The sequence below is a fragment of the Diabrotica virgifera genome, chromosome 7, assembly GCF_917563875.1.
Source record: "Diabrotica virgifera virgifera chromosome 7, PGI_DIABVI_V3a".
Classification (NCBI taxonomy): domain Eukaryota; kingdom Metazoa; phylum Arthropoda; class Insecta; order Coleoptera; family Chrysomelidae; genus Diabrotica; species Diabrotica virgifera.
In genome coordinates, this window is record NC_065449.1 from 35,981,343 (window position 1) to 36,000,041 (window position 18,699).

At 34.4% G+C, this 18,699-nt stretch overlaps 1 protein-coding gene across 1 annotated transcript in view; it reads left to right on the top strand.

The window, feature by feature from the left end:
• Window positions 1–18,699, top strand: part of LOC114329696 (protein bowel-like) — a 210,074-nt gene that overhangs the window by 28,022 nt on the left and 163,353 nt on the right. The window contains exon 2 of the mRNA XM_050656788.1: window positions 17,519–18,348. Coding sequence (XP_050512745.1) covers window positions 17,525–18,348 — 824 coding nt within the window. The 5' untranslated portion in view covers window positions 17,519–17,524. The remainder of the gene's footprint in view (window positions 1–17,518; window positions 18,349–18,699) is intronic.

Here is an 18,699-nt window from a genome sequence, read left to right on the forward strand (position 1 = left end):
ACTCAATTAGATTTTATTATCTGTGATAAGGTGGCAAACGTAAAACTTATTCGTTGTCCCATTTCTTTGTGCCGTTTCGTTACGTAGTTAGTTGTCTTTGAAAATTCGATATGCATAGCGAGGAAATTCTTAACAAGTCAGTCACATTGTGTCACTTGCTTCGTATCATTGTGTTATGTGTTAAGAAGCTGATGGAATGGTTCTCGGTCGAAAGCTACATGAAACAATTCCTCTACTATTCGACCTGTCATTTGTCTAAGTTACACAGCAAGGACATTTGTTTTGTTCTGGCCTAGTGGTTTTCTTTTAGTCTGTCCTGAATAATTAACCGGAGTAAGCAATATATAGGTCGCCTCATTATGTGACCGAAGTATTCGACCTTTCTCAATTTGATGATTAAAGACGAAAAAAGGAAGGCCCAGAACGAGATGGTTGGTTGACTTGGAGGACACGCGCCAACTCACAACTTTTAATGACAAACATTTTCAAATAACATGTACACCGGCCAATTCGAAACTTTTCTACTACCTGAACCTGCCAACTCGAAACCTTCTACAGGTGAATTCGAAATCATGGATTAAATCTAATACCTCAGGTAGTTAGGTTAAAACGTAATAAATAAATTTGAACAGTAACGGATTAAGCCAACACGCAAATGTATAACCTCATTTTAAAGCTATTTCAATAAACTAATCGGTTCTTTTTTCAGTTTTTTGGTAAAATGTCGTAACTTATAGACGAAAATTCTTAAAATCGGCTATTTTTCATTTTTGTCAATAAATAAATTGAGAAAAAATTGGTCAGATTTACATAAATTTTTTTATTATATCCATATAGAAATTAAAACAATTGTTACATAAATATGGTAGTTACACTGAGTTTCATAAAAACTGTGTATTGTTACTCATTTCTTTGGGCTATTTCACGTAATATCGATATAGAAGTTTTATTTTTACATGAGCTTTAACGTTTCCCTGACTTAATTTATAGTTCTATAAGCGACATAAGTTCTATCTGCGACAGCATAGCAAGATTTATAAAACCTTGTTTAAATTGTTTTACATACACTATAATGCGGTTATCTTAAATTTTGTTTTAAATGCTTTGCTTGCAACCAGATGCAGAACGATACCATAAATGTTTTCCACTTTTTAGCGCTTTCTTTAAGTGAAATTTAAAATTATTTACCACCAATAACTTACACCCACGTAGTGATGTTGAAAAAGTAACTATTCGTTACAAAATACTCGTTACTTATGAATACCGTAAGTAACGATTACTATACAGAGAGTAAATCGTTACTTTGATTACTTTGATTACTCTGATTACTTCGTTACTTCGTACCAATTGTATCAGAGCCTATCTATGTTGATTTTGAGTATTGTATCTACTCGGTTGGTATCGGAGTCTGACCGGTATTCCACGAGTATTCGGTATCAAGTACAGTTAACTAAAATTTTATCTATGAAGGGCGAAGGCTATGAAAAGTTTTACAGGATTACAGGGCGCTGAGAAGTAGCTGAAACAGAGGGAGGTATATCATTTAACAAAGCATGCACCCAGAAACAGATGTCTCTATACGATTTGTCGAGGTAGATAATTCACAGAATTTCACAGATGTTAGTTCTTTTGAAAATAAAAAATGGAACACATTAGATTTTAATAATAAATACACACTATTCTTATCAGGCCTAGAAAAAATAGCTTAGATTGACCAGAAAATATGTAGAAATGAAAATATTTCTAGACTATGATCATCAACTTTAATTTGACATGTAGGTATGGCATTGTTTTTTTTAGACCTGGGCATTTAACACTAAAAATACAGGAATAAATCTATTTTTAAATATAGTAGGTACATAGAGACTTGCAAGTTTTTGCATTGTATTTAGGATTAGGATGCCGTCCGGAAAAAAAGTCTACAATAAAAAAATAGGTGGAAATGCATTATTACATTTTAAAGTGTCGAAACGCATGTTTAAAACGCATCGAAAAATGCATAAACATGTTAAAATCAGTATACTAAGAGAAAGATTTTCATATTTCAGGATCTTTGGGGTCACTGAACACGAATATGCAATCAGAACCGACCTCCGAAGCACTTGGGTGCTCAGGGTTACTGCTAAGGTACGTCATCTAGAGTTTCGAGGGTTTGTTTTTGGCACTTAATTGATTCAAACAGATTACTCGAGATTACTGATATTGTGGAGCAGCAATGACAGTATGACAGAACAATTACATATCATTTAATTTCTATCCATTAAATAGATCGGTGAAGGTCGTTATTTCGGATCTTATACTTATACGAAATACTGAGAAATGCGATTCTCGATATGATTACCGGTACTCAAATACAAGAGTAATCAAAGTAATCAAAGTATCCTACTGATACTAATACAAAATATGTACTGAGAAATGCGATTCTCGATATGATTACCGGTACTCAAATACAAAAGTAATCATAGTAATCAAAGTAACGAATACTGTAAATGATTACTGTATACAAAATACCTACCTACTGAGAAATACGATTTTCGATATGATTACCGGTACTCAAATACAGAAGTAACAAAAGTAATCAAAGTAACGAATACTTTAAATGATTACTTTATACAAAAGTAACGATTTGTAACGAATACTCGAAAGTAACTATAATCAACATAACTACACCCACGTTCTCATTACGAAAACTGTTTTCACACAAACAAGAATTTCAGCCATTTTCAGAAAATTTCTTTGGATTTTCTCTAGTAACTCCTCCAAGAGACAATACATACATGATGAATACCTTTTACACCACCTTCAAAGAGTGTAGTTTATACAGGTACATACCTGAAATACCGGTATTAGATTATCAACATTACTTAAAAAATGAAAGTTACAAATTCACCGGTAGTCAGTGGGTTATCGAAAAATTATCTGCGCGCCAGAGTAGCCAGTTGGCCTGTAATTCACAGGGACCCGACTTGGAAGACTACCTGAAAACTATGAATGTAAGACAATGGAGAAGAAAGGCACAAGAGAGGTCGGAATGAAAGGACATAGCCAGACAAACAAAGATGTTGGACGATGCGCGATGGACCGTTGTGTTTTTAGTTTTAATATTACAGTTAACTAGGATTTAGAGAAGATTTAGATTTTCAAGCAGAATTCAGAAAATCGAGAGGACAACAATAGCTAAACAACTTTAACCCTTAACACGTTGACGGACCCTGTATCAAATGTATAAGCTACATTAATGGAAATTAGACGTCTATAGACGTTGTTGCCCATCAACGTGTTAACTACTGACGTGGGTGTTTTAGGACGTAGACTTTGATATTCGGTATGTCACACCGTTGCCCATTCTTCTTAGTTTTCAATATGAATTTGTCTTAATATCACTGTATTTGTTTTTTTTACATCAACTACGAAATGATTCTTCACACTGCTGTAGAATAAAATACTGCTCCAAATAAAATAAACTTTATTTTTCAAGAAAATTATGAAAGCATGCATAGTATTAAAAAAATGGTAGAGCTTCTTACAAAATTCTTTTATAAACTCTATTACCAAAAATCTTGAGTATTGGTAAATAAAGTAGTAAAACAGTGTTTAAAGCAGTTGAAAGTAGTTAACTGGATGAACTTGCTGCCAAACTAGTGGCTCAAAGACAAAGACTAAATCATACTAAAACTGCAGCAGTTACAATTACACACTACTTGAAAGTACACAGATGGTGGTCTAGGAATCTTAACACGTTTTACAACAAATTATATTTTCGACGCGGTATGGCATACCTCATGTCAGTGGTTAAGGGTTAAGAAGGTACGTTTCTTTTGGGAGAATTTAGCAAATTGATCAAAATTTGAAGAACATTATTCTTGAATAGAACTGGAAAGTACCATGTAGAGAAAGAAAAATTAGACATCTATGTCAAGGACTAAAATTATAACCACGAGATTTATTAATATAAGTATCGTAAATATATTAAATGTGTAGAATTAATTACTCACACTTATTTTAAGTGATGGACATTAAGATTATGTATACATATTTAAATATTATATTATTGTAACAATGGTCTAACCACATAGATTGATTTCACAAAAATATGCGATGTCATTCATTGCGGTTACTGGACAATATTACACGGAATGACGGAATGACTCCACCCAGAAGCGAAGCAGTTATAAGAATTGTTCATTTTAATTTTTCTTTGATTTTTGCGCTCTGGAATTCCCTGAATACAAGGAAACCAGAGCACGTATTCATAGAACGAAGAACAAGACCTGAATTTTCTTTTACAGGACCGACGTGGATCAATATGGAATATTAATCTTTTCGATGACTCAATTCGTGAATAACTTTATTTTAGTTGTTTGAGGATTGTCTCAAGTATGTCGAATTCTTCTTCACATCATCAGTAGGTATGAATACTAAACAAAGCATGCAGAAGTTACGAAAATGACTACGGTAACAATAAGTAATTTGGACTAGAAATAAATGCGTCAATTATTAAAAAATAACGTCATACCAGGTTAACACCTTCGAAAAAAATTACAGAAAGTTTGAAAGAAGAAATTACAGAATTTATTTCTTTTCTTCCTTCAGTTACGGAGATAGGTACCTAATCATAACTTTCAAAAGAACTGTTCTAATACTCTGGGCTAATTAGCAAAATACAAGGAAAAGTTATTTACCAGCAATTTTATTGCTGCAATCGAATCTTATGATTGTATTGTTATGACAGTTCCGTAGATTGTTCCTACATAGAAAGAGTCCCTCGACGTGAAAGAAGAAGTAGTCACGTACGAGAATATTCTGGATGTCATGGAATAACCCAGAAATGTCTGGTGACATCTAGAACGTCAGAAAACTATATAAACATTATGTGTTTGACATTCTATAGTTCAGTTGTATTTGAGATTTTGAGTATAAAAAGTTGTCAGTTTGTTCAAGTTGTTAATTGTATTGGAGTTTGAATAAAGTTACTTTGAAAAAGTTGTAACATTAGTGATAGCGGTGGGATTTAAGAGATATTGAAGAAGATATTGAGAATTGTTTATGGTAAATACCAGATCATCTAAAGTTGAGAAGGAAATGGATACATCCGGACCACCAGCATGGTTTTTAAAAATGAAAGAAAATGAAGAGAAACGTAGGCAAGAAGAGAAAGAAAATGAAGAGAAGCGTAGGCAAGAAGAGAAAGAAAATGAAGAGAAACGTAGGCAAGAAGAGAAAGAGGAAGATAAAAAGCTTAGAAAAGAAGAGGAGGAGAGGCGTAGACAAGCAGAGGTAGAAATTATGAATAGTTTGTCCCAAATTCACGAGCATTTTCAGTTAGAGGTAAGTCGAATTACTAATAAAATAGATATATTAGAAGAAAAACAAAACTGTTTAGATAATAAAATAGAACAACAACAAAATTATTTAGAAAACAAAATAGACCAACAACAAAATCATTTAGAAAATAAAATAGAAGAGCAACAAAACGATTTAAATCAGCAACAAAACGATTTGAAATATAGTTTAGAAAAACAAATAGTAGAGTTAGCAAACAAAATTAATACCCAAGCTTCTTTATCTCATATTGTTTCAGTTACTAATGTCGAATCCGAACAAACAGCCCTTTCCTCTTCCATCGTTGATCCAGGCATAATTAGAAGTAGCAAAATTTTAAAACCACCCACGTTTGATGGCCAAACAGCGTGGGAAACTTATCGTTTCCAATTTGAAGCTGCAGCTAAAGCAAATGGCTGGACTGAAAGAGAAATGGCAGCTTCCTTGGTGGTGTCGCTTCGAGGCCAGGCAGCAACCGTCCTTCAATTCCTTCCTCAGGATTCACCTACTTATGACTCACTTGTTCAAGCTTTAGAAACAAGATATGGCCAACAACATCTGAAGCATGTTTTTCAAAGTCAGCTGAAAGTTCGATATCAAAAACATAATGAGAGCCTGCAAGAATTTGAAGCCGATATTAAAAGATTATTACATTTGGCATATCCTCAGGCACCAAGAGATTTTCTGGAACAAATCGGTATACAGGCTTTCATAGATGGACTGCATGATATCGAAATGCAACAGGCTCTGCGATTACAACACCACAAAATGCTAGATAAAGCACTAATCTCAGCTCAGGAGTACGAAGTGGCGAAAAATATTTCTAGATCTCTTCCACAATTAAAAGAAATAAGATTTACAGAAAATAAGCAAGTCACTACCACAGATAATGAACAACTAGTTTTATCCCAGATATTAAGCTTACTACAAAATATCCAACAAAAACCTCGAAATGAAAACAGAAGATGTTTTAACTGCGGAAGAATGGGACATCTAAAATCCAATTGCAGAAGCCGATCCCAAGCACGAAAAGAAGAATACAAGAATGAGATCAGAAGGTCGCCTAGTTCGACATCCAGAAGCCTGTCGCAAAGTCTCACTAGAAATGATGGTAGATGGTCACTAAGAAACAGATTTCCTACAACTGACCATAGAAAGGAAGAAAATACACTGGAATTTGAAGTTAGCCATTTGAAGGAACAACTAACGATTAGTAAAAATAAAACAGATAGATTAAGAGAACAGGTGACAATATTGCAAGAAGAGTGTAAGGTAATTCAAAATAATGCAATAACTACACAGTCCAATCTAGAAAACGAATGTCAAAAACTGATGAAAGAGAAGAATGTGTTAAATAAACAATTGCAAGAATACCAAAATGCATTAAATGAATTACAAGTTCAAAGCCAACGTCAGCTAGCACAAAAAGAGAATGTAACCGAAGAAGTTAGTCTGCGGATGACCACAGTTGAACAGCAAGAAGATAATGACCAGATTTCTCTGGAAAATATTAAGAAGAGTCAAAAGAAAGATAACGAATTAAGAGTTATACGAGATTGGCTTAAAAATGGAGTAAGACCTCTTTGGCAGGAAATATCTAAATACAGTCGAACTATAAAGGCGTACTGGGCTCAATGGGAATCCTTGCATCTTTCGAATGGTTTGTTATATCGGAAGTGGGAAAGTTCCGATGGAGTACGTATAGTTCAACAGGTGGTACTGCCAAAATCACACATTAAAAGTGTGTTGGAAGATCTTCATAGCAGCCTGTCTGGAGGACATTTTGGAGTAAAAAGAACACTGGCCAGAGTTCGAGACAGATTTTATTGGATCAATTGTCGCCGAGATGTAGAAGAATGGTGTAAGAAATGCGATTTATGTAACGGAAGAAAAGGCCCTAGAACAAGAAGTCGTGGTAAAATGGCACAATATCTTTCCGGAGAGCCTTTTGAACGACTTGCAGTTGATATTCTCGGTCCACTTCCAACGACAGAGAGAGGTAACAAGTACTTAATGGTTGCAATGGATTATTTTTCAAAATGGCCTGAAATTGCACCTCTTCCTAATCAAGAAGCGACGACTGTAGCAGAAGCATTCATAACACACGTCGTATCAAGACATGGAGTTCCTTTAGAGTTGCATTCTGATCAGGGACGAAATTTTGAATCCGAATTATGGCAAGAATTAATGAAAATCTTGGGTATTAAGAAAACTCGAACTACGCCTCTCCACCCACAATCAGACGGAATGATCGAAAGACATAATAGAACTATTTGTCAATACCTCTCAATGTTTGTTGCTGATAATCAAAAAGATTGGGATACCCTAATACCTCTATTCCTGTTAGCCTACAGAAGTTCTGAACATGAAGCAACCGGTTATTCTCCATCAATGATGATCACCGGAAGAGAAATGAAGCTTCCTCAAGATCTTATTTTCGGAAAATTGCCTACCTGTGAAGAAGAACCTTCATCCCTGACGTACCTAGAAAGCTTAAGAGAAAAACTGGAAAAAGTCCACGAATTTGCTCGTAAAAGTTTGAAGCTTCAAAGTGATAAAGCCAAGTCCAGGTTCGATGTGCAAGCTACAGGGACAACTTTCGAAAGAGGTGATCCAGTATGGCTATACAATCCCACACGCAAGAAAGGACTTTGTCCGAAACTTCAACGAAACTGGGAAGGCCCGTACACCGTCTTAAAGAAAATAAATGATCTGGTCTACCGCATCCAGTTTTCAGCGAGAAGTAAACCCAAGGTAGTTCACATTGAGAGATTAGCCCCATATCATGGAACTGATCCACCCTGTTGGCTTCAACCAGACCCTGATAGACCAGTTATTCGAGGCGAATAACTATAAAGGAGGGAGCAGTGTTATGACAGTTCCGTAGATTGTTCCTACATAGAAAGAGTCCCTCGACGTGAAAGAAGAAGTAGTCACGTACGAGAATATTCTGGATGTCATGGAATAACCCAGAAATGTCTGGTGACATCTAGAACGTCAGAAAACTATATAAACATTATGTGTTTGACATTCTATAGTTCAGTTGTATTTGAGATTTTGAGTATAAAAAGTTGTCAGTTTGTTCAAGTTGTTAATTGTATTGGAGTTTGAATAAAGTTACTTTGAAAAAGTTGTAACAGTATATATCAATAATATAGGTATGCAAAGTCCGCAAATAGGGTGCTACTTTTTTATAAACAAGATGGCGCCCAAAAATCGTGTTTTTTTCAAGTTTTGCTCTATAACTCCCAAGATTTTAACTTTACACCAAAAACACCCAAATAAAAATTTACCGTAATTAAATTCTGCATAGATGCGTGTTTTTCCCGATTTACTTTGACGAAAATTTTCCCTGGAAAATGCGGGTTTTTCCAACAGAATCTTTAATTTTCAACTAAAATTTTAGATAAGTAATTGTTTATCAATAACTAAATAACTTGGTAATATAAAAGCTCTTTTCGTATAGATTATAACTCCAGATGCCGATGGAAATTGAATGAACAGTTTAGCAACAATTGAATTGTTAATTAAAAATTTACGGTCACTATAATAACCACAATAATTATGATACGTAATTTTGTATGAACTACAATTTTTGTATAAAAAGACACTCTACCTTTCTAATGTACTTTATAGAATTGAAATTGGACCATTTAAGGTCCTTCTTCTTCTTCTTGTAGTGCCTATCCGTTTCGGATGCTGGCGTTGGCGACCATCATGGCAATCTGTACTTTGCACACTGCTGCTCTGTATATTGATTAACAGCTCTTTTTCTTTTTGCCATCTCAGCAAAACACCCTGCTTAGTAATGTGGTCGGTATAAGATATCTTCACGATTCGACGATAAAGCCACATTTCAAAAGCCTCAATTTGCTTGCAGGTGGCGTCTGTGATAGTCCACGACTCAACTCCGTACAACAGTATAGGAAAGATATAACATCGTAGTACTCTGACTTTCATGGGTATCGACAAATCATGACATTTAAATAATTTTGCCATTTTTTGAAATGCCGATCTTGCTTTCTCTATCCTACATTTGATTTCTATGGAATGGTCCCAATTTTCATTGACGTTCGTACCAAGGTAGGTGTATGTTTTTATTCTTTCTATTTGTTGACCATTCACTCTGATTCGTCCAAATTGCTGTTCATTCTTAGAGATCATCATACATTTTGTTTTCTTAGTGTTTAGTGAAAGTCCGTATCTCTGGCCGACTTCTGTGATTCTGTTCAATAACTCCTGGAGGGCTTCAGAACTGTCAGCGAATACCACCGTGTCGTCTGCGTATCTTATGTTATTGATCAGAGCCGGATTTAAGGCAGTGGGGGCCTCTGGACAGAATTGGTGTGGGGGCCCCTGGGCCGAATTGGTGTGGGGCCCTACATCCTACCATTAAACAAATTGTTGTTATGACTATGGTATGGTTGAAGTCCAGGTACTTTTCGAGATTTTTTAACTGAAAATTGCTTGATTATATCGGGCATGTCTAGTTGCTTTAAGGCATTGTGTTCAATGCTCATTATAAAGAGATGGTTCAAACGCTCTTGGCTTATCATAGTCCGAAATCGATTTTTAATTAACTTAAATTTTTAGAATGATCTCTCTCCACTGCAGTTAGTTACCATCAGAACTAAATATAAACAAAGTGTCACTACAACGTTTGGAACCGCATCATTCACATTTTTCTCGTTTAACCGTCGGTACATTTGAAGTTCTTTACTTATATTCGATGAGCCGATTTCCTCTTTAAATGAATTGAAAAATTCTACAAATTGTACTAGTTCGACACCTATTTTTTTTATGTAAATCATTGCTATAATTGTCGGTAAGCTTCAGTGAGTGAGCTTCAATTTCATTGGGAGTTAAATTTTCCAAATAATGTAAAAATCCAAAATTGGAATGAATGGATTCATATGCCGAAAGCCTATGACTTGAAGAGGAAATGAAGTGATCTATAATAGCTATAAAATTTTGAGTCCTAAATTTCTCTGATGTTGTCATTTCAGTCTCTGAAATATTCCTTAAAAGAATATAAATTTTTTAATTGATTTAAGTGCCGCCACTCCTGAATTAAGGTCAATATTTGGATCTTGGAGAATACGACTTGTGCTGTTTGTCCTCTCTAAGATTTCATTCCAAAATATTGCAAATATCCCTGTTTCCAGTAAACACACTCGATTATACAAACCATTTGTATCGCTATACGAGTTTCAAATTGTTGCCCATCGTCTTTTGAAATTTTGGATAATACTCCTTTAATATGATTATAACCTTTAACTGGTTCTTTTCCGGCATCAATTCTAGACGACCATCTAGTAGTATTTACTCTTTTTTAGGGACAATAATATTTCTGCCATGGTCGGCGTTGCTCTCGCTTAAAGACGTTTTTAAACATTCGATTAACAAGTTTTATCTATATGTAGAGGAAGTGAAAAATACATAGGGTTCATACAGTCCTTAAAAAAATCAAAGAATTATATGGCAGCATGACAACACTTAGCTGCAGCTTTAGCAATTAAATTTAGAGAGTGGGCGACACATGGAATCTACAACGCCAAGATATTGTGTTATCTAAATTTTAGCTGAACACCATTGTATTTTCCACTCATAACTGACGCATTGTAGTAGGACTGCCCCCTGCAGCTTTTCAAATCGATATCATCTTCTTACAAGAATGTCTTAAATATATCTTCTGCGTTATAACCGTAATTTACCAAAAATACATTTTAATAGGAGAGAAACCTTCCATATAACGAAATATTACAGTTAATTGATTGACAAAAATTATTCTATGTGAATAATGTGCTGATTTTTTAAGTTTAGGGCTTTGTGGGGGCCCCCAAAATGTGGGGGCCCCGGGCAGCTGCCCAGCCTGCCCCCCCTTAAATCCGGCCCTGTTATTGATACATTCTCCGTTAATTCGAATTCCGGCTTCAACATCATCCACTGCTTCTTGAAAGATTTCTTCAGAGTAGATGTTAAACAGCAGTGGGGATACTATACATCCTTGACGGACCCCACGTTTGATTTTGATATCGTCGGATTCTCCTGCCTCTGTCCGGATAGATGATGTTATTCCAGTACAGATTGCTAATAATCCTTAAATCACAGATCACAGATGTTTATTCCAATATTGGTTAATATCTCCATCAGCTTGTTGTGCTTTACTGTATCGAACGCTTTATGGTAATCAATGAAACATGCATAATTATCGCAATTTACGTCTCTACATCGTTGAAATAGCACTTGTATACTAAATAGAGCCTCTTTTGTACCCACTGCATTTCGAAAACCAAACTGTGTTCGGCTGGTTTTTTCTTCGCACAGTCTATATATCCTTTGATGTATAATTTTTAGAAATATGCATTTAATCACTGCAGGATACGGATTTTGTTTTCTTTGGTAAAACAATAAACGTCGACTTCAACCATGTACCTAATAGTACCATGCGAGTACCAAAGAGCGATAATTAATCTGTACAAAATTAGGGGTTTATGTATGTGAAAATCTTGTCGGTAAAAAAATGATAATATTCTTATGTTCGATTCTAACAAAATAGATTTTACGACAACAGTTAGGAATATTCTCCAAATTTTGGAAGTTTGGAAGATTTTCCATTTTAAATGAAGGATACATAGACCATTTAGAAAGTAAGAGAAAGCTTAAAGACATCGTTGCTTTTCATGGTGCGTTTTTACTTCTAAATTATTTTTACACCTTTATTTACCTTTAAACTGGTTCGTATAGCTTAAAGATGTTTCGGTTGAAAGTGTTTAACTTGACTCGGTAAATATCAATAAAAACATTCAAAAATTTTGCAATTCTTTACAAAAACTCTTAAAATACAGGATAATTAATTTAAAAGGTATGTACGTTTTTCGTTGACAGTTTCCAATAAATACCTCAACATTTTACATTTAATTGTAATTAAAAAAAGTTTAATTCGGGTTTTTTTGCATTTTTTGGGAAAATTTCAACATAGTAATGTATATTTTTTACAGTATCAGAAAGTAGAGATTTCATAGAACAAAAAGCGCAGATATTCTGACGTGAAAACTAAAAAAAGCAGATATCCTGACGTGAGAAATTTTAATTGATAATTAGGGTGATTTTGCATATTAAATCAAAATCAGGGAAACAAATAAATATTTTAAATCTAAACAATCCAGTGTGGTTGGGACTTGGGACATAAAAAGGTAAATTTTCACATTTATAACTCGTCCACATGAGGGCGGTTTGCCAACGTCGACGCCAACGTCGACATCACGGTTTGCCAACGTCGACGTCATGGTTTGCCAACGTCGACGTCGCGGTTTGCCAACGTTGACGTGGCGGTTTGCCAACGTCGACGTCGCGGTTTGCCAACGTCGACGTCGCGGTTTACCTGAAAAACCCAACCGCCGCGGTTTTAGTTGCCAAGGAACAAATGAAATCGTACATAATATGATGCAACCGCTCATCCACATATTGCATGTGGACGATTCACACATGCAATAGTGGGTGGATGAGCGGTTGCATGTACGATTCCATTTTGTTCCTTGGCAACTTGAACCGCGGCGGTTGGGTTTTTCAGGTAAACCGCGACGTCGACGTTGGCAAACCGCCCTCATGTGGATAGGGCTTACAATACCGAACTAAAATCTGAATACCGGTATTTGATATTTGAAATATCGGGATACCGGTATTAAAACCGGTACCTATTATTAATAAAAAATTTACTAGTTATATTTTTACTTACCTCAGTTGTTATATTGACTTAATCAACAAATAATATATGAAATCCAATAAATATTGTTCTGAAATGTGTAGATATTATTTATTTTATTACATAGCGAGTAGGAGTAGATAGATATAAAAAAACGTGACATCCAAATTTTTGGGCGATAAACGATTTCTTCTTAGGTTTGTTAACTGCCAGGCTTTGTAAATACTCTTTCGGAAGGTACTGATGTGGCAGGTATTGACAAATATTTTATAGCCAAATAATAAAGCTCAGGGAAAGCGGATTTGTATTTTTTCCAAAATTCCATTGGGTTATTTTTTCTTGCGAAATGTGGCATTTCGAAAGAAAATGTGGCATTGGGTAGTAGACGTAAAACATAAACAATCGCTTTATATTGCCGACACCGCCGCTTCTCGATGGTGCCGTACTCGGCTCGGTATGTGTAATAAATATGCCTGATATAGATTTTAATACACCGAATTTTTTGTTTATCTTCAAAAAAAATTCTTGTAATTAATTAATATTATTTAAAATTAGATTTATATTGTGCATAAATTCAATTTTTATCAACTAATGTAATACCAAAATACCGGTATTTTTACATAAATACCGGTTTTTAATACCGGACAAAAATCGTCCTGGATTCCGGTATTCGGGGTCCCGGTATTGTAAGCCCTACATGTGGACAAGCTGTTAGACTCGTGGTTTGGTCAGAAATGGTGATAATCTGGTTTTAATCACGACTTCAGATCGCCAGTAAATTATTTTTTATGTCATTTTTCTTATATTGTGGAATATCAGGTGGAAGATAAATTAAATTAAAGTTGGTAGGTAGTGTTTTCTCTGACCCGTCGAGGTGGAAGGCACTGCCTGACGCCAACTTTAAATAAAATAGGGTTACGGGTATAATCCCACTCGAATGAACAATAAAAGGAGCAAACCGGAGCATGATAATTCGTTTGACGAAGAGGAAGCATTTAAGAAAAGTAAGTCAACAATAAGAACACCATCCCAAAAAGACGACAAGGAAAAACAAGAAATGGATGAAATAAAGAAAATATTAGCAGAACTGAAGCAGGAGATTAAAACAGAAATAAATAACTTGAAAACAGAAATGAAGGAAGAAAATAAGGAGACCAGAAGTGATATAAAAGAACTAAAAGAAGAGATAAAACAAAATAATGAATAAATAAATAATATAAAACTAGAAATCCAAAAAATGAAAAATGAATGGACTAAGGAAAGACAAGACTTAATAGAAGAAAATGAATTGTTTAAAAAAGAAAATAAAAAGATAACAGAAGATATAAAAGAACTTCAACGAACAATAGAAATAATGGATAAAGACAAACGGAAAAATAATTTAATAATTAGTGGGTTAGAAATAGATACTGACTATTGAGCAGCACTGAAAGAAAGAGCAACAAATATGATTGGAAAGTATTTAGGAGTAAATATTAATATTAAAAGAGCATGTAAGATTGGAATTAGAACATGCTTATTTAATAGAACTAGGAAATGGAGAACAAAAAACAGCCATTTTACGAAATAGGAACAAACTAAAGAATGTTGAACCCAAGAAAATATAGATAACAGAGGATAACAGAACAAAAAAAAAAGAGAGAAAAATGAAATATATAAGAGACAAAGCAAGGGAGATGAGATAAAAGAAAAACAGTGAAAATTGGGTACAACAAAATTACAGTGGATGGTAAGGAGGCCGCATATGAAATGCCTCCCGAAATAGGATTTCGTACCTGTCACTAAAATGGTCACATACGAATTGCCTCCCAAGGTTGAAATAAATTACATGGTTCTAATCTTTATGTGAAGGTGAGACGTTGCCGCATCTTCGTCCCATTGTAAATTTTTGTCAAAATTGGTATTTTGTTATTTAATATTTATTTTATTTTCAACCTTTATGTATTAAACATTATTGACACTAGGCGGTATTTCTAAATTTTAACTAACTTATACATATATAACTAGTTTTATAACCATTATAATATATATTTTATTATAACCATGATTTTTTATAATTAATAATTTAACAAAAAATACAAAAACATATTAAGTATTTTATAGATTTATTAAAAATAACAGAACAAGAATACTTATTTGGAAAATAATACAAAATTTGTATAGAAGTATAAAATTACAAAATATTTTTCCTAAATTTATATGATACTACTTTGTCAAATTCTAATCTATTTATTTTACATTCTCGTAATTCTAAAATTTTTTCATTTAGAAAATTTATTTTTGCTGTACTTTCCGCAACAATTTTTTTTTGGTGTCGAAACAGAATTCATTTTAATGTTATTTGAAATTGTAAAATTACATCAATAAAATTATTAATGTTAGGATGTGGGCAGTAGAAAGAAGAATTATACTTGGAATGAAAACTTTCGCGTGGGTTTGTGGTTCTTTGTAAGGATGAAGAGTGCTCAGCCCAAAGATGTGGAGGAAATGTCGAATTTTCAGATATGTAATTATCAACAAGATAATCACAAAACTGGGTGACTCTTTCATCGACTGGTTTAATTTCTGTCAAATCTATATCAAAAAAATCGCTACCATCTTTAGGATGTAAGAATGAAAGACCAAAAATATAAATAAGAAAATGCGTAATTTCGGTTGAGTCAACACCTTCTTTCTGGTATTCTGGAGCTAATCCCAGTGCTTGAACCTTTCTATACCATGCCTGACCCAAATGAAAACGACATCCATGAAGATCTGCTTCAGGAAATCCCATACGAATACCATTATGAATGGAAATTTCAAAGTCTGAAGTTATTACTTTAGGGCTTAGCGGATACAGGACAATTAATTTTAAAACATTTCTTCTATGATATATTTAAAAGCGACTAATATGAAGATGACTTTTTATCTTGAAGTAAACAAAAGACAAGAGGAATATAATGTCCATTTTTCAAGCCATGTATACTAAACAATTGAGTGAAAAAACGAGGACAGTATTCAAAAGTTCCGTCAACATATCAATTGGAAACAGTCGAAAGAAAACGAAGATTTGAAAAACATGTTAATATAACAATATGATTATCTTTGTCATTTTTAATTTTAAAATTTTCATTTCTATTTGTAATAATAGAAGATGAATCAAGAGCTTTATGAAATTCAGATATACATATTTTTGAGAAGTTTAATTAAAGAATTTGTGGTTCTAGCATAATATAAATTTTGTTTCACCCTATTGATATCATTGATAGTAAATGTCTCTATATTTGTCTTCTTAAGTTCTTTACAGATGAGCTTCATTGGTTTTTCGCTGAGATCTTCCACGGCTGCTCTTTTTATTGAATTGCTTACGGCTTTTCTATTGTAAACTTCGGCAGACAACTTCTCGTGATTATGATCTAATATTGATTTAATTATCGTATTTTCACATCCCTGTATTTTCACAAAAATGCTTTGCAGGTTTTTTTAGTACATGTCCACCGTTTTACTGTATCTTTGGCCAACATTTAAAAATATTAAGGTAAAAGTACCTATTCATGGAATCGTCAAGAAGAGATTAGAATCGCAATTGGAATTACCCAGAAAATACCCAAAAAATATAAACAATCAAAAAGAATTAGAAAAATCAAAATAAATAGATACTACCTATTTAAATTATGATTTGGCAACATTCTGTCATTATACAGAGATTAAAGAGACAACATATCAGCCTAAATGATTAACAAAACGGAGGCATTTCAATTGTACCTGGGAGGCATTTCATGTATGAAAATATTTACCTGAAAATGTGGGAGGCATTTCGATAACGCCGGGTAAGGCCTGGAGATGGAACTACAATGAGGAAAAGTACTGGACGTAGTGAAGAGACGAAGTAGAGACCAGACAAGGATCAGAAAACAAGGAAATTACGAGTACACGGGAGAATTAAAATAAAAGAATAGACTTGATTAGTGATAAGATTAGGTTTAGGAATTCAAATGTTAAACATAATAATAGAAATAGGATGGGTGGTGAAAATATTGGTAGTATAGGTAGTATAAGTAGTAGTAGTAGTAATAACAATAATGAAAAATCAAATACAAATTTCGTAAATGACGAATCAGAACAAATAGGAATAGCAACATGGAACGTGACCTCTCTAAATGAAAAGAAAATAGAAATAACTGAAGAAACTAAATTCAAATTCGACACCTGAAAGGGTATAAGGAAGGGGAGAAAGAAAGAAAGTTTTTCTTTAAAATGGGTTCCATCATTTTTTATTATTTTTAAAAGCTTCGACACTGGCATCTATTTACGTATTTTTCATTTTGTGCAGAGTTCATTATTGCATTTAAATAGACCACCATCTCATAAACTTCCTTAAGTATTTAAATCTAATATTTCTTGCTTTATTTTTAAAAATATAGATAATTGCAGGTTTTTTAATATCATTATAAATTGTTTTACATATCTACTAATAATACATATATTATAAACTGTTTTCTTTTCTTACAGATTACTATGCCTGAAACAGCAACCAGTTCTCCCGTCGAGGAGCGCCCTCTGTCGCTGGCTCGCCACGACTTCTCGCTGCCTTCTTCGGGAAGCAGCAATCGATCCTCTTCCGCCAGCCGATATGAAGGCCAGCTCGGATACCAGCAAGTCCCATTGCAAAGCACCATGAGCCACCACAGGGAAAGTTCCGCTTTCGTGCCGGTCGTCCCTTCACGAAACATGCACCAAATGATGTACTCGGGCGAAATGCATCCCTTACTCGGATCGGAACTAATTCGGGAAAGCAGAGATAGATCAGAAGGTAAATCTGCAGAAGGCAGTGCTGCTGCATCTGGTTTTCCGAGTGTTCGGAAAACCTCGTCGTCTGGATTTGATTTAATGGCTATCATGGCAGATAAACGTAAAGAACTACAATTTCGAGAAGAAGCAGTATGTGTAGCAGCAGCACATGCTGCTGCTCTAATGCTTCCTCACCGGCCTAGACCCCCTGCTGGTTTGCTGGAAGCATCTGGTAGTGCGCAGAACCACTCGTATCCCGGATTTTTACCTACGTCACCTGCCGGTCCGGCATCTTTTACTTTTCCTGGAGGTAGCACTTTGTTCCCTCCAGGGCCTCCGCAGATGCATGCTCACTTAGACAGGAGGCTGTTGCGCGCTCCCGGTCGTGCTTCGCGGCCTAAAAAACAATTTATTTGCAAATATTGTAATAGACAGTTTACTAAGAGTTACAATTTGTTGATTCACGAACGTACTCACACCGACGAACGGCCGTATTCTTGTGATATTTGTGGTAAAGCATTCAGAAGACAGGATCACTTGAGAGATCACAGGTTAGTACCTACTTTTTATTTTAAATTTAAAAAAGGTAAATCTAAGAGACTCGTTAATAATTAGCTCTGTCGGATGCTATTGTTCGAGGTGTGCAATTCCATAAACAAGGGATCTACCTGTTTTATGAAATTATCCCTTGTTTTTGTAATTTCACACCTCCAACAATAGCACCCCGGTGGGCTAAGTATTTCTGAGTCTGTATTTTATTTACATTCTTTAATTTATGTGCAGTCTTATAACAGTTATTTTAATTCATTTACTCTCACACTAAAACAGAATTAATTTATAATAAGTATATGTATTTTTATTACATACTTGGCAATACAAATTTATATTTTCGACTGATACTA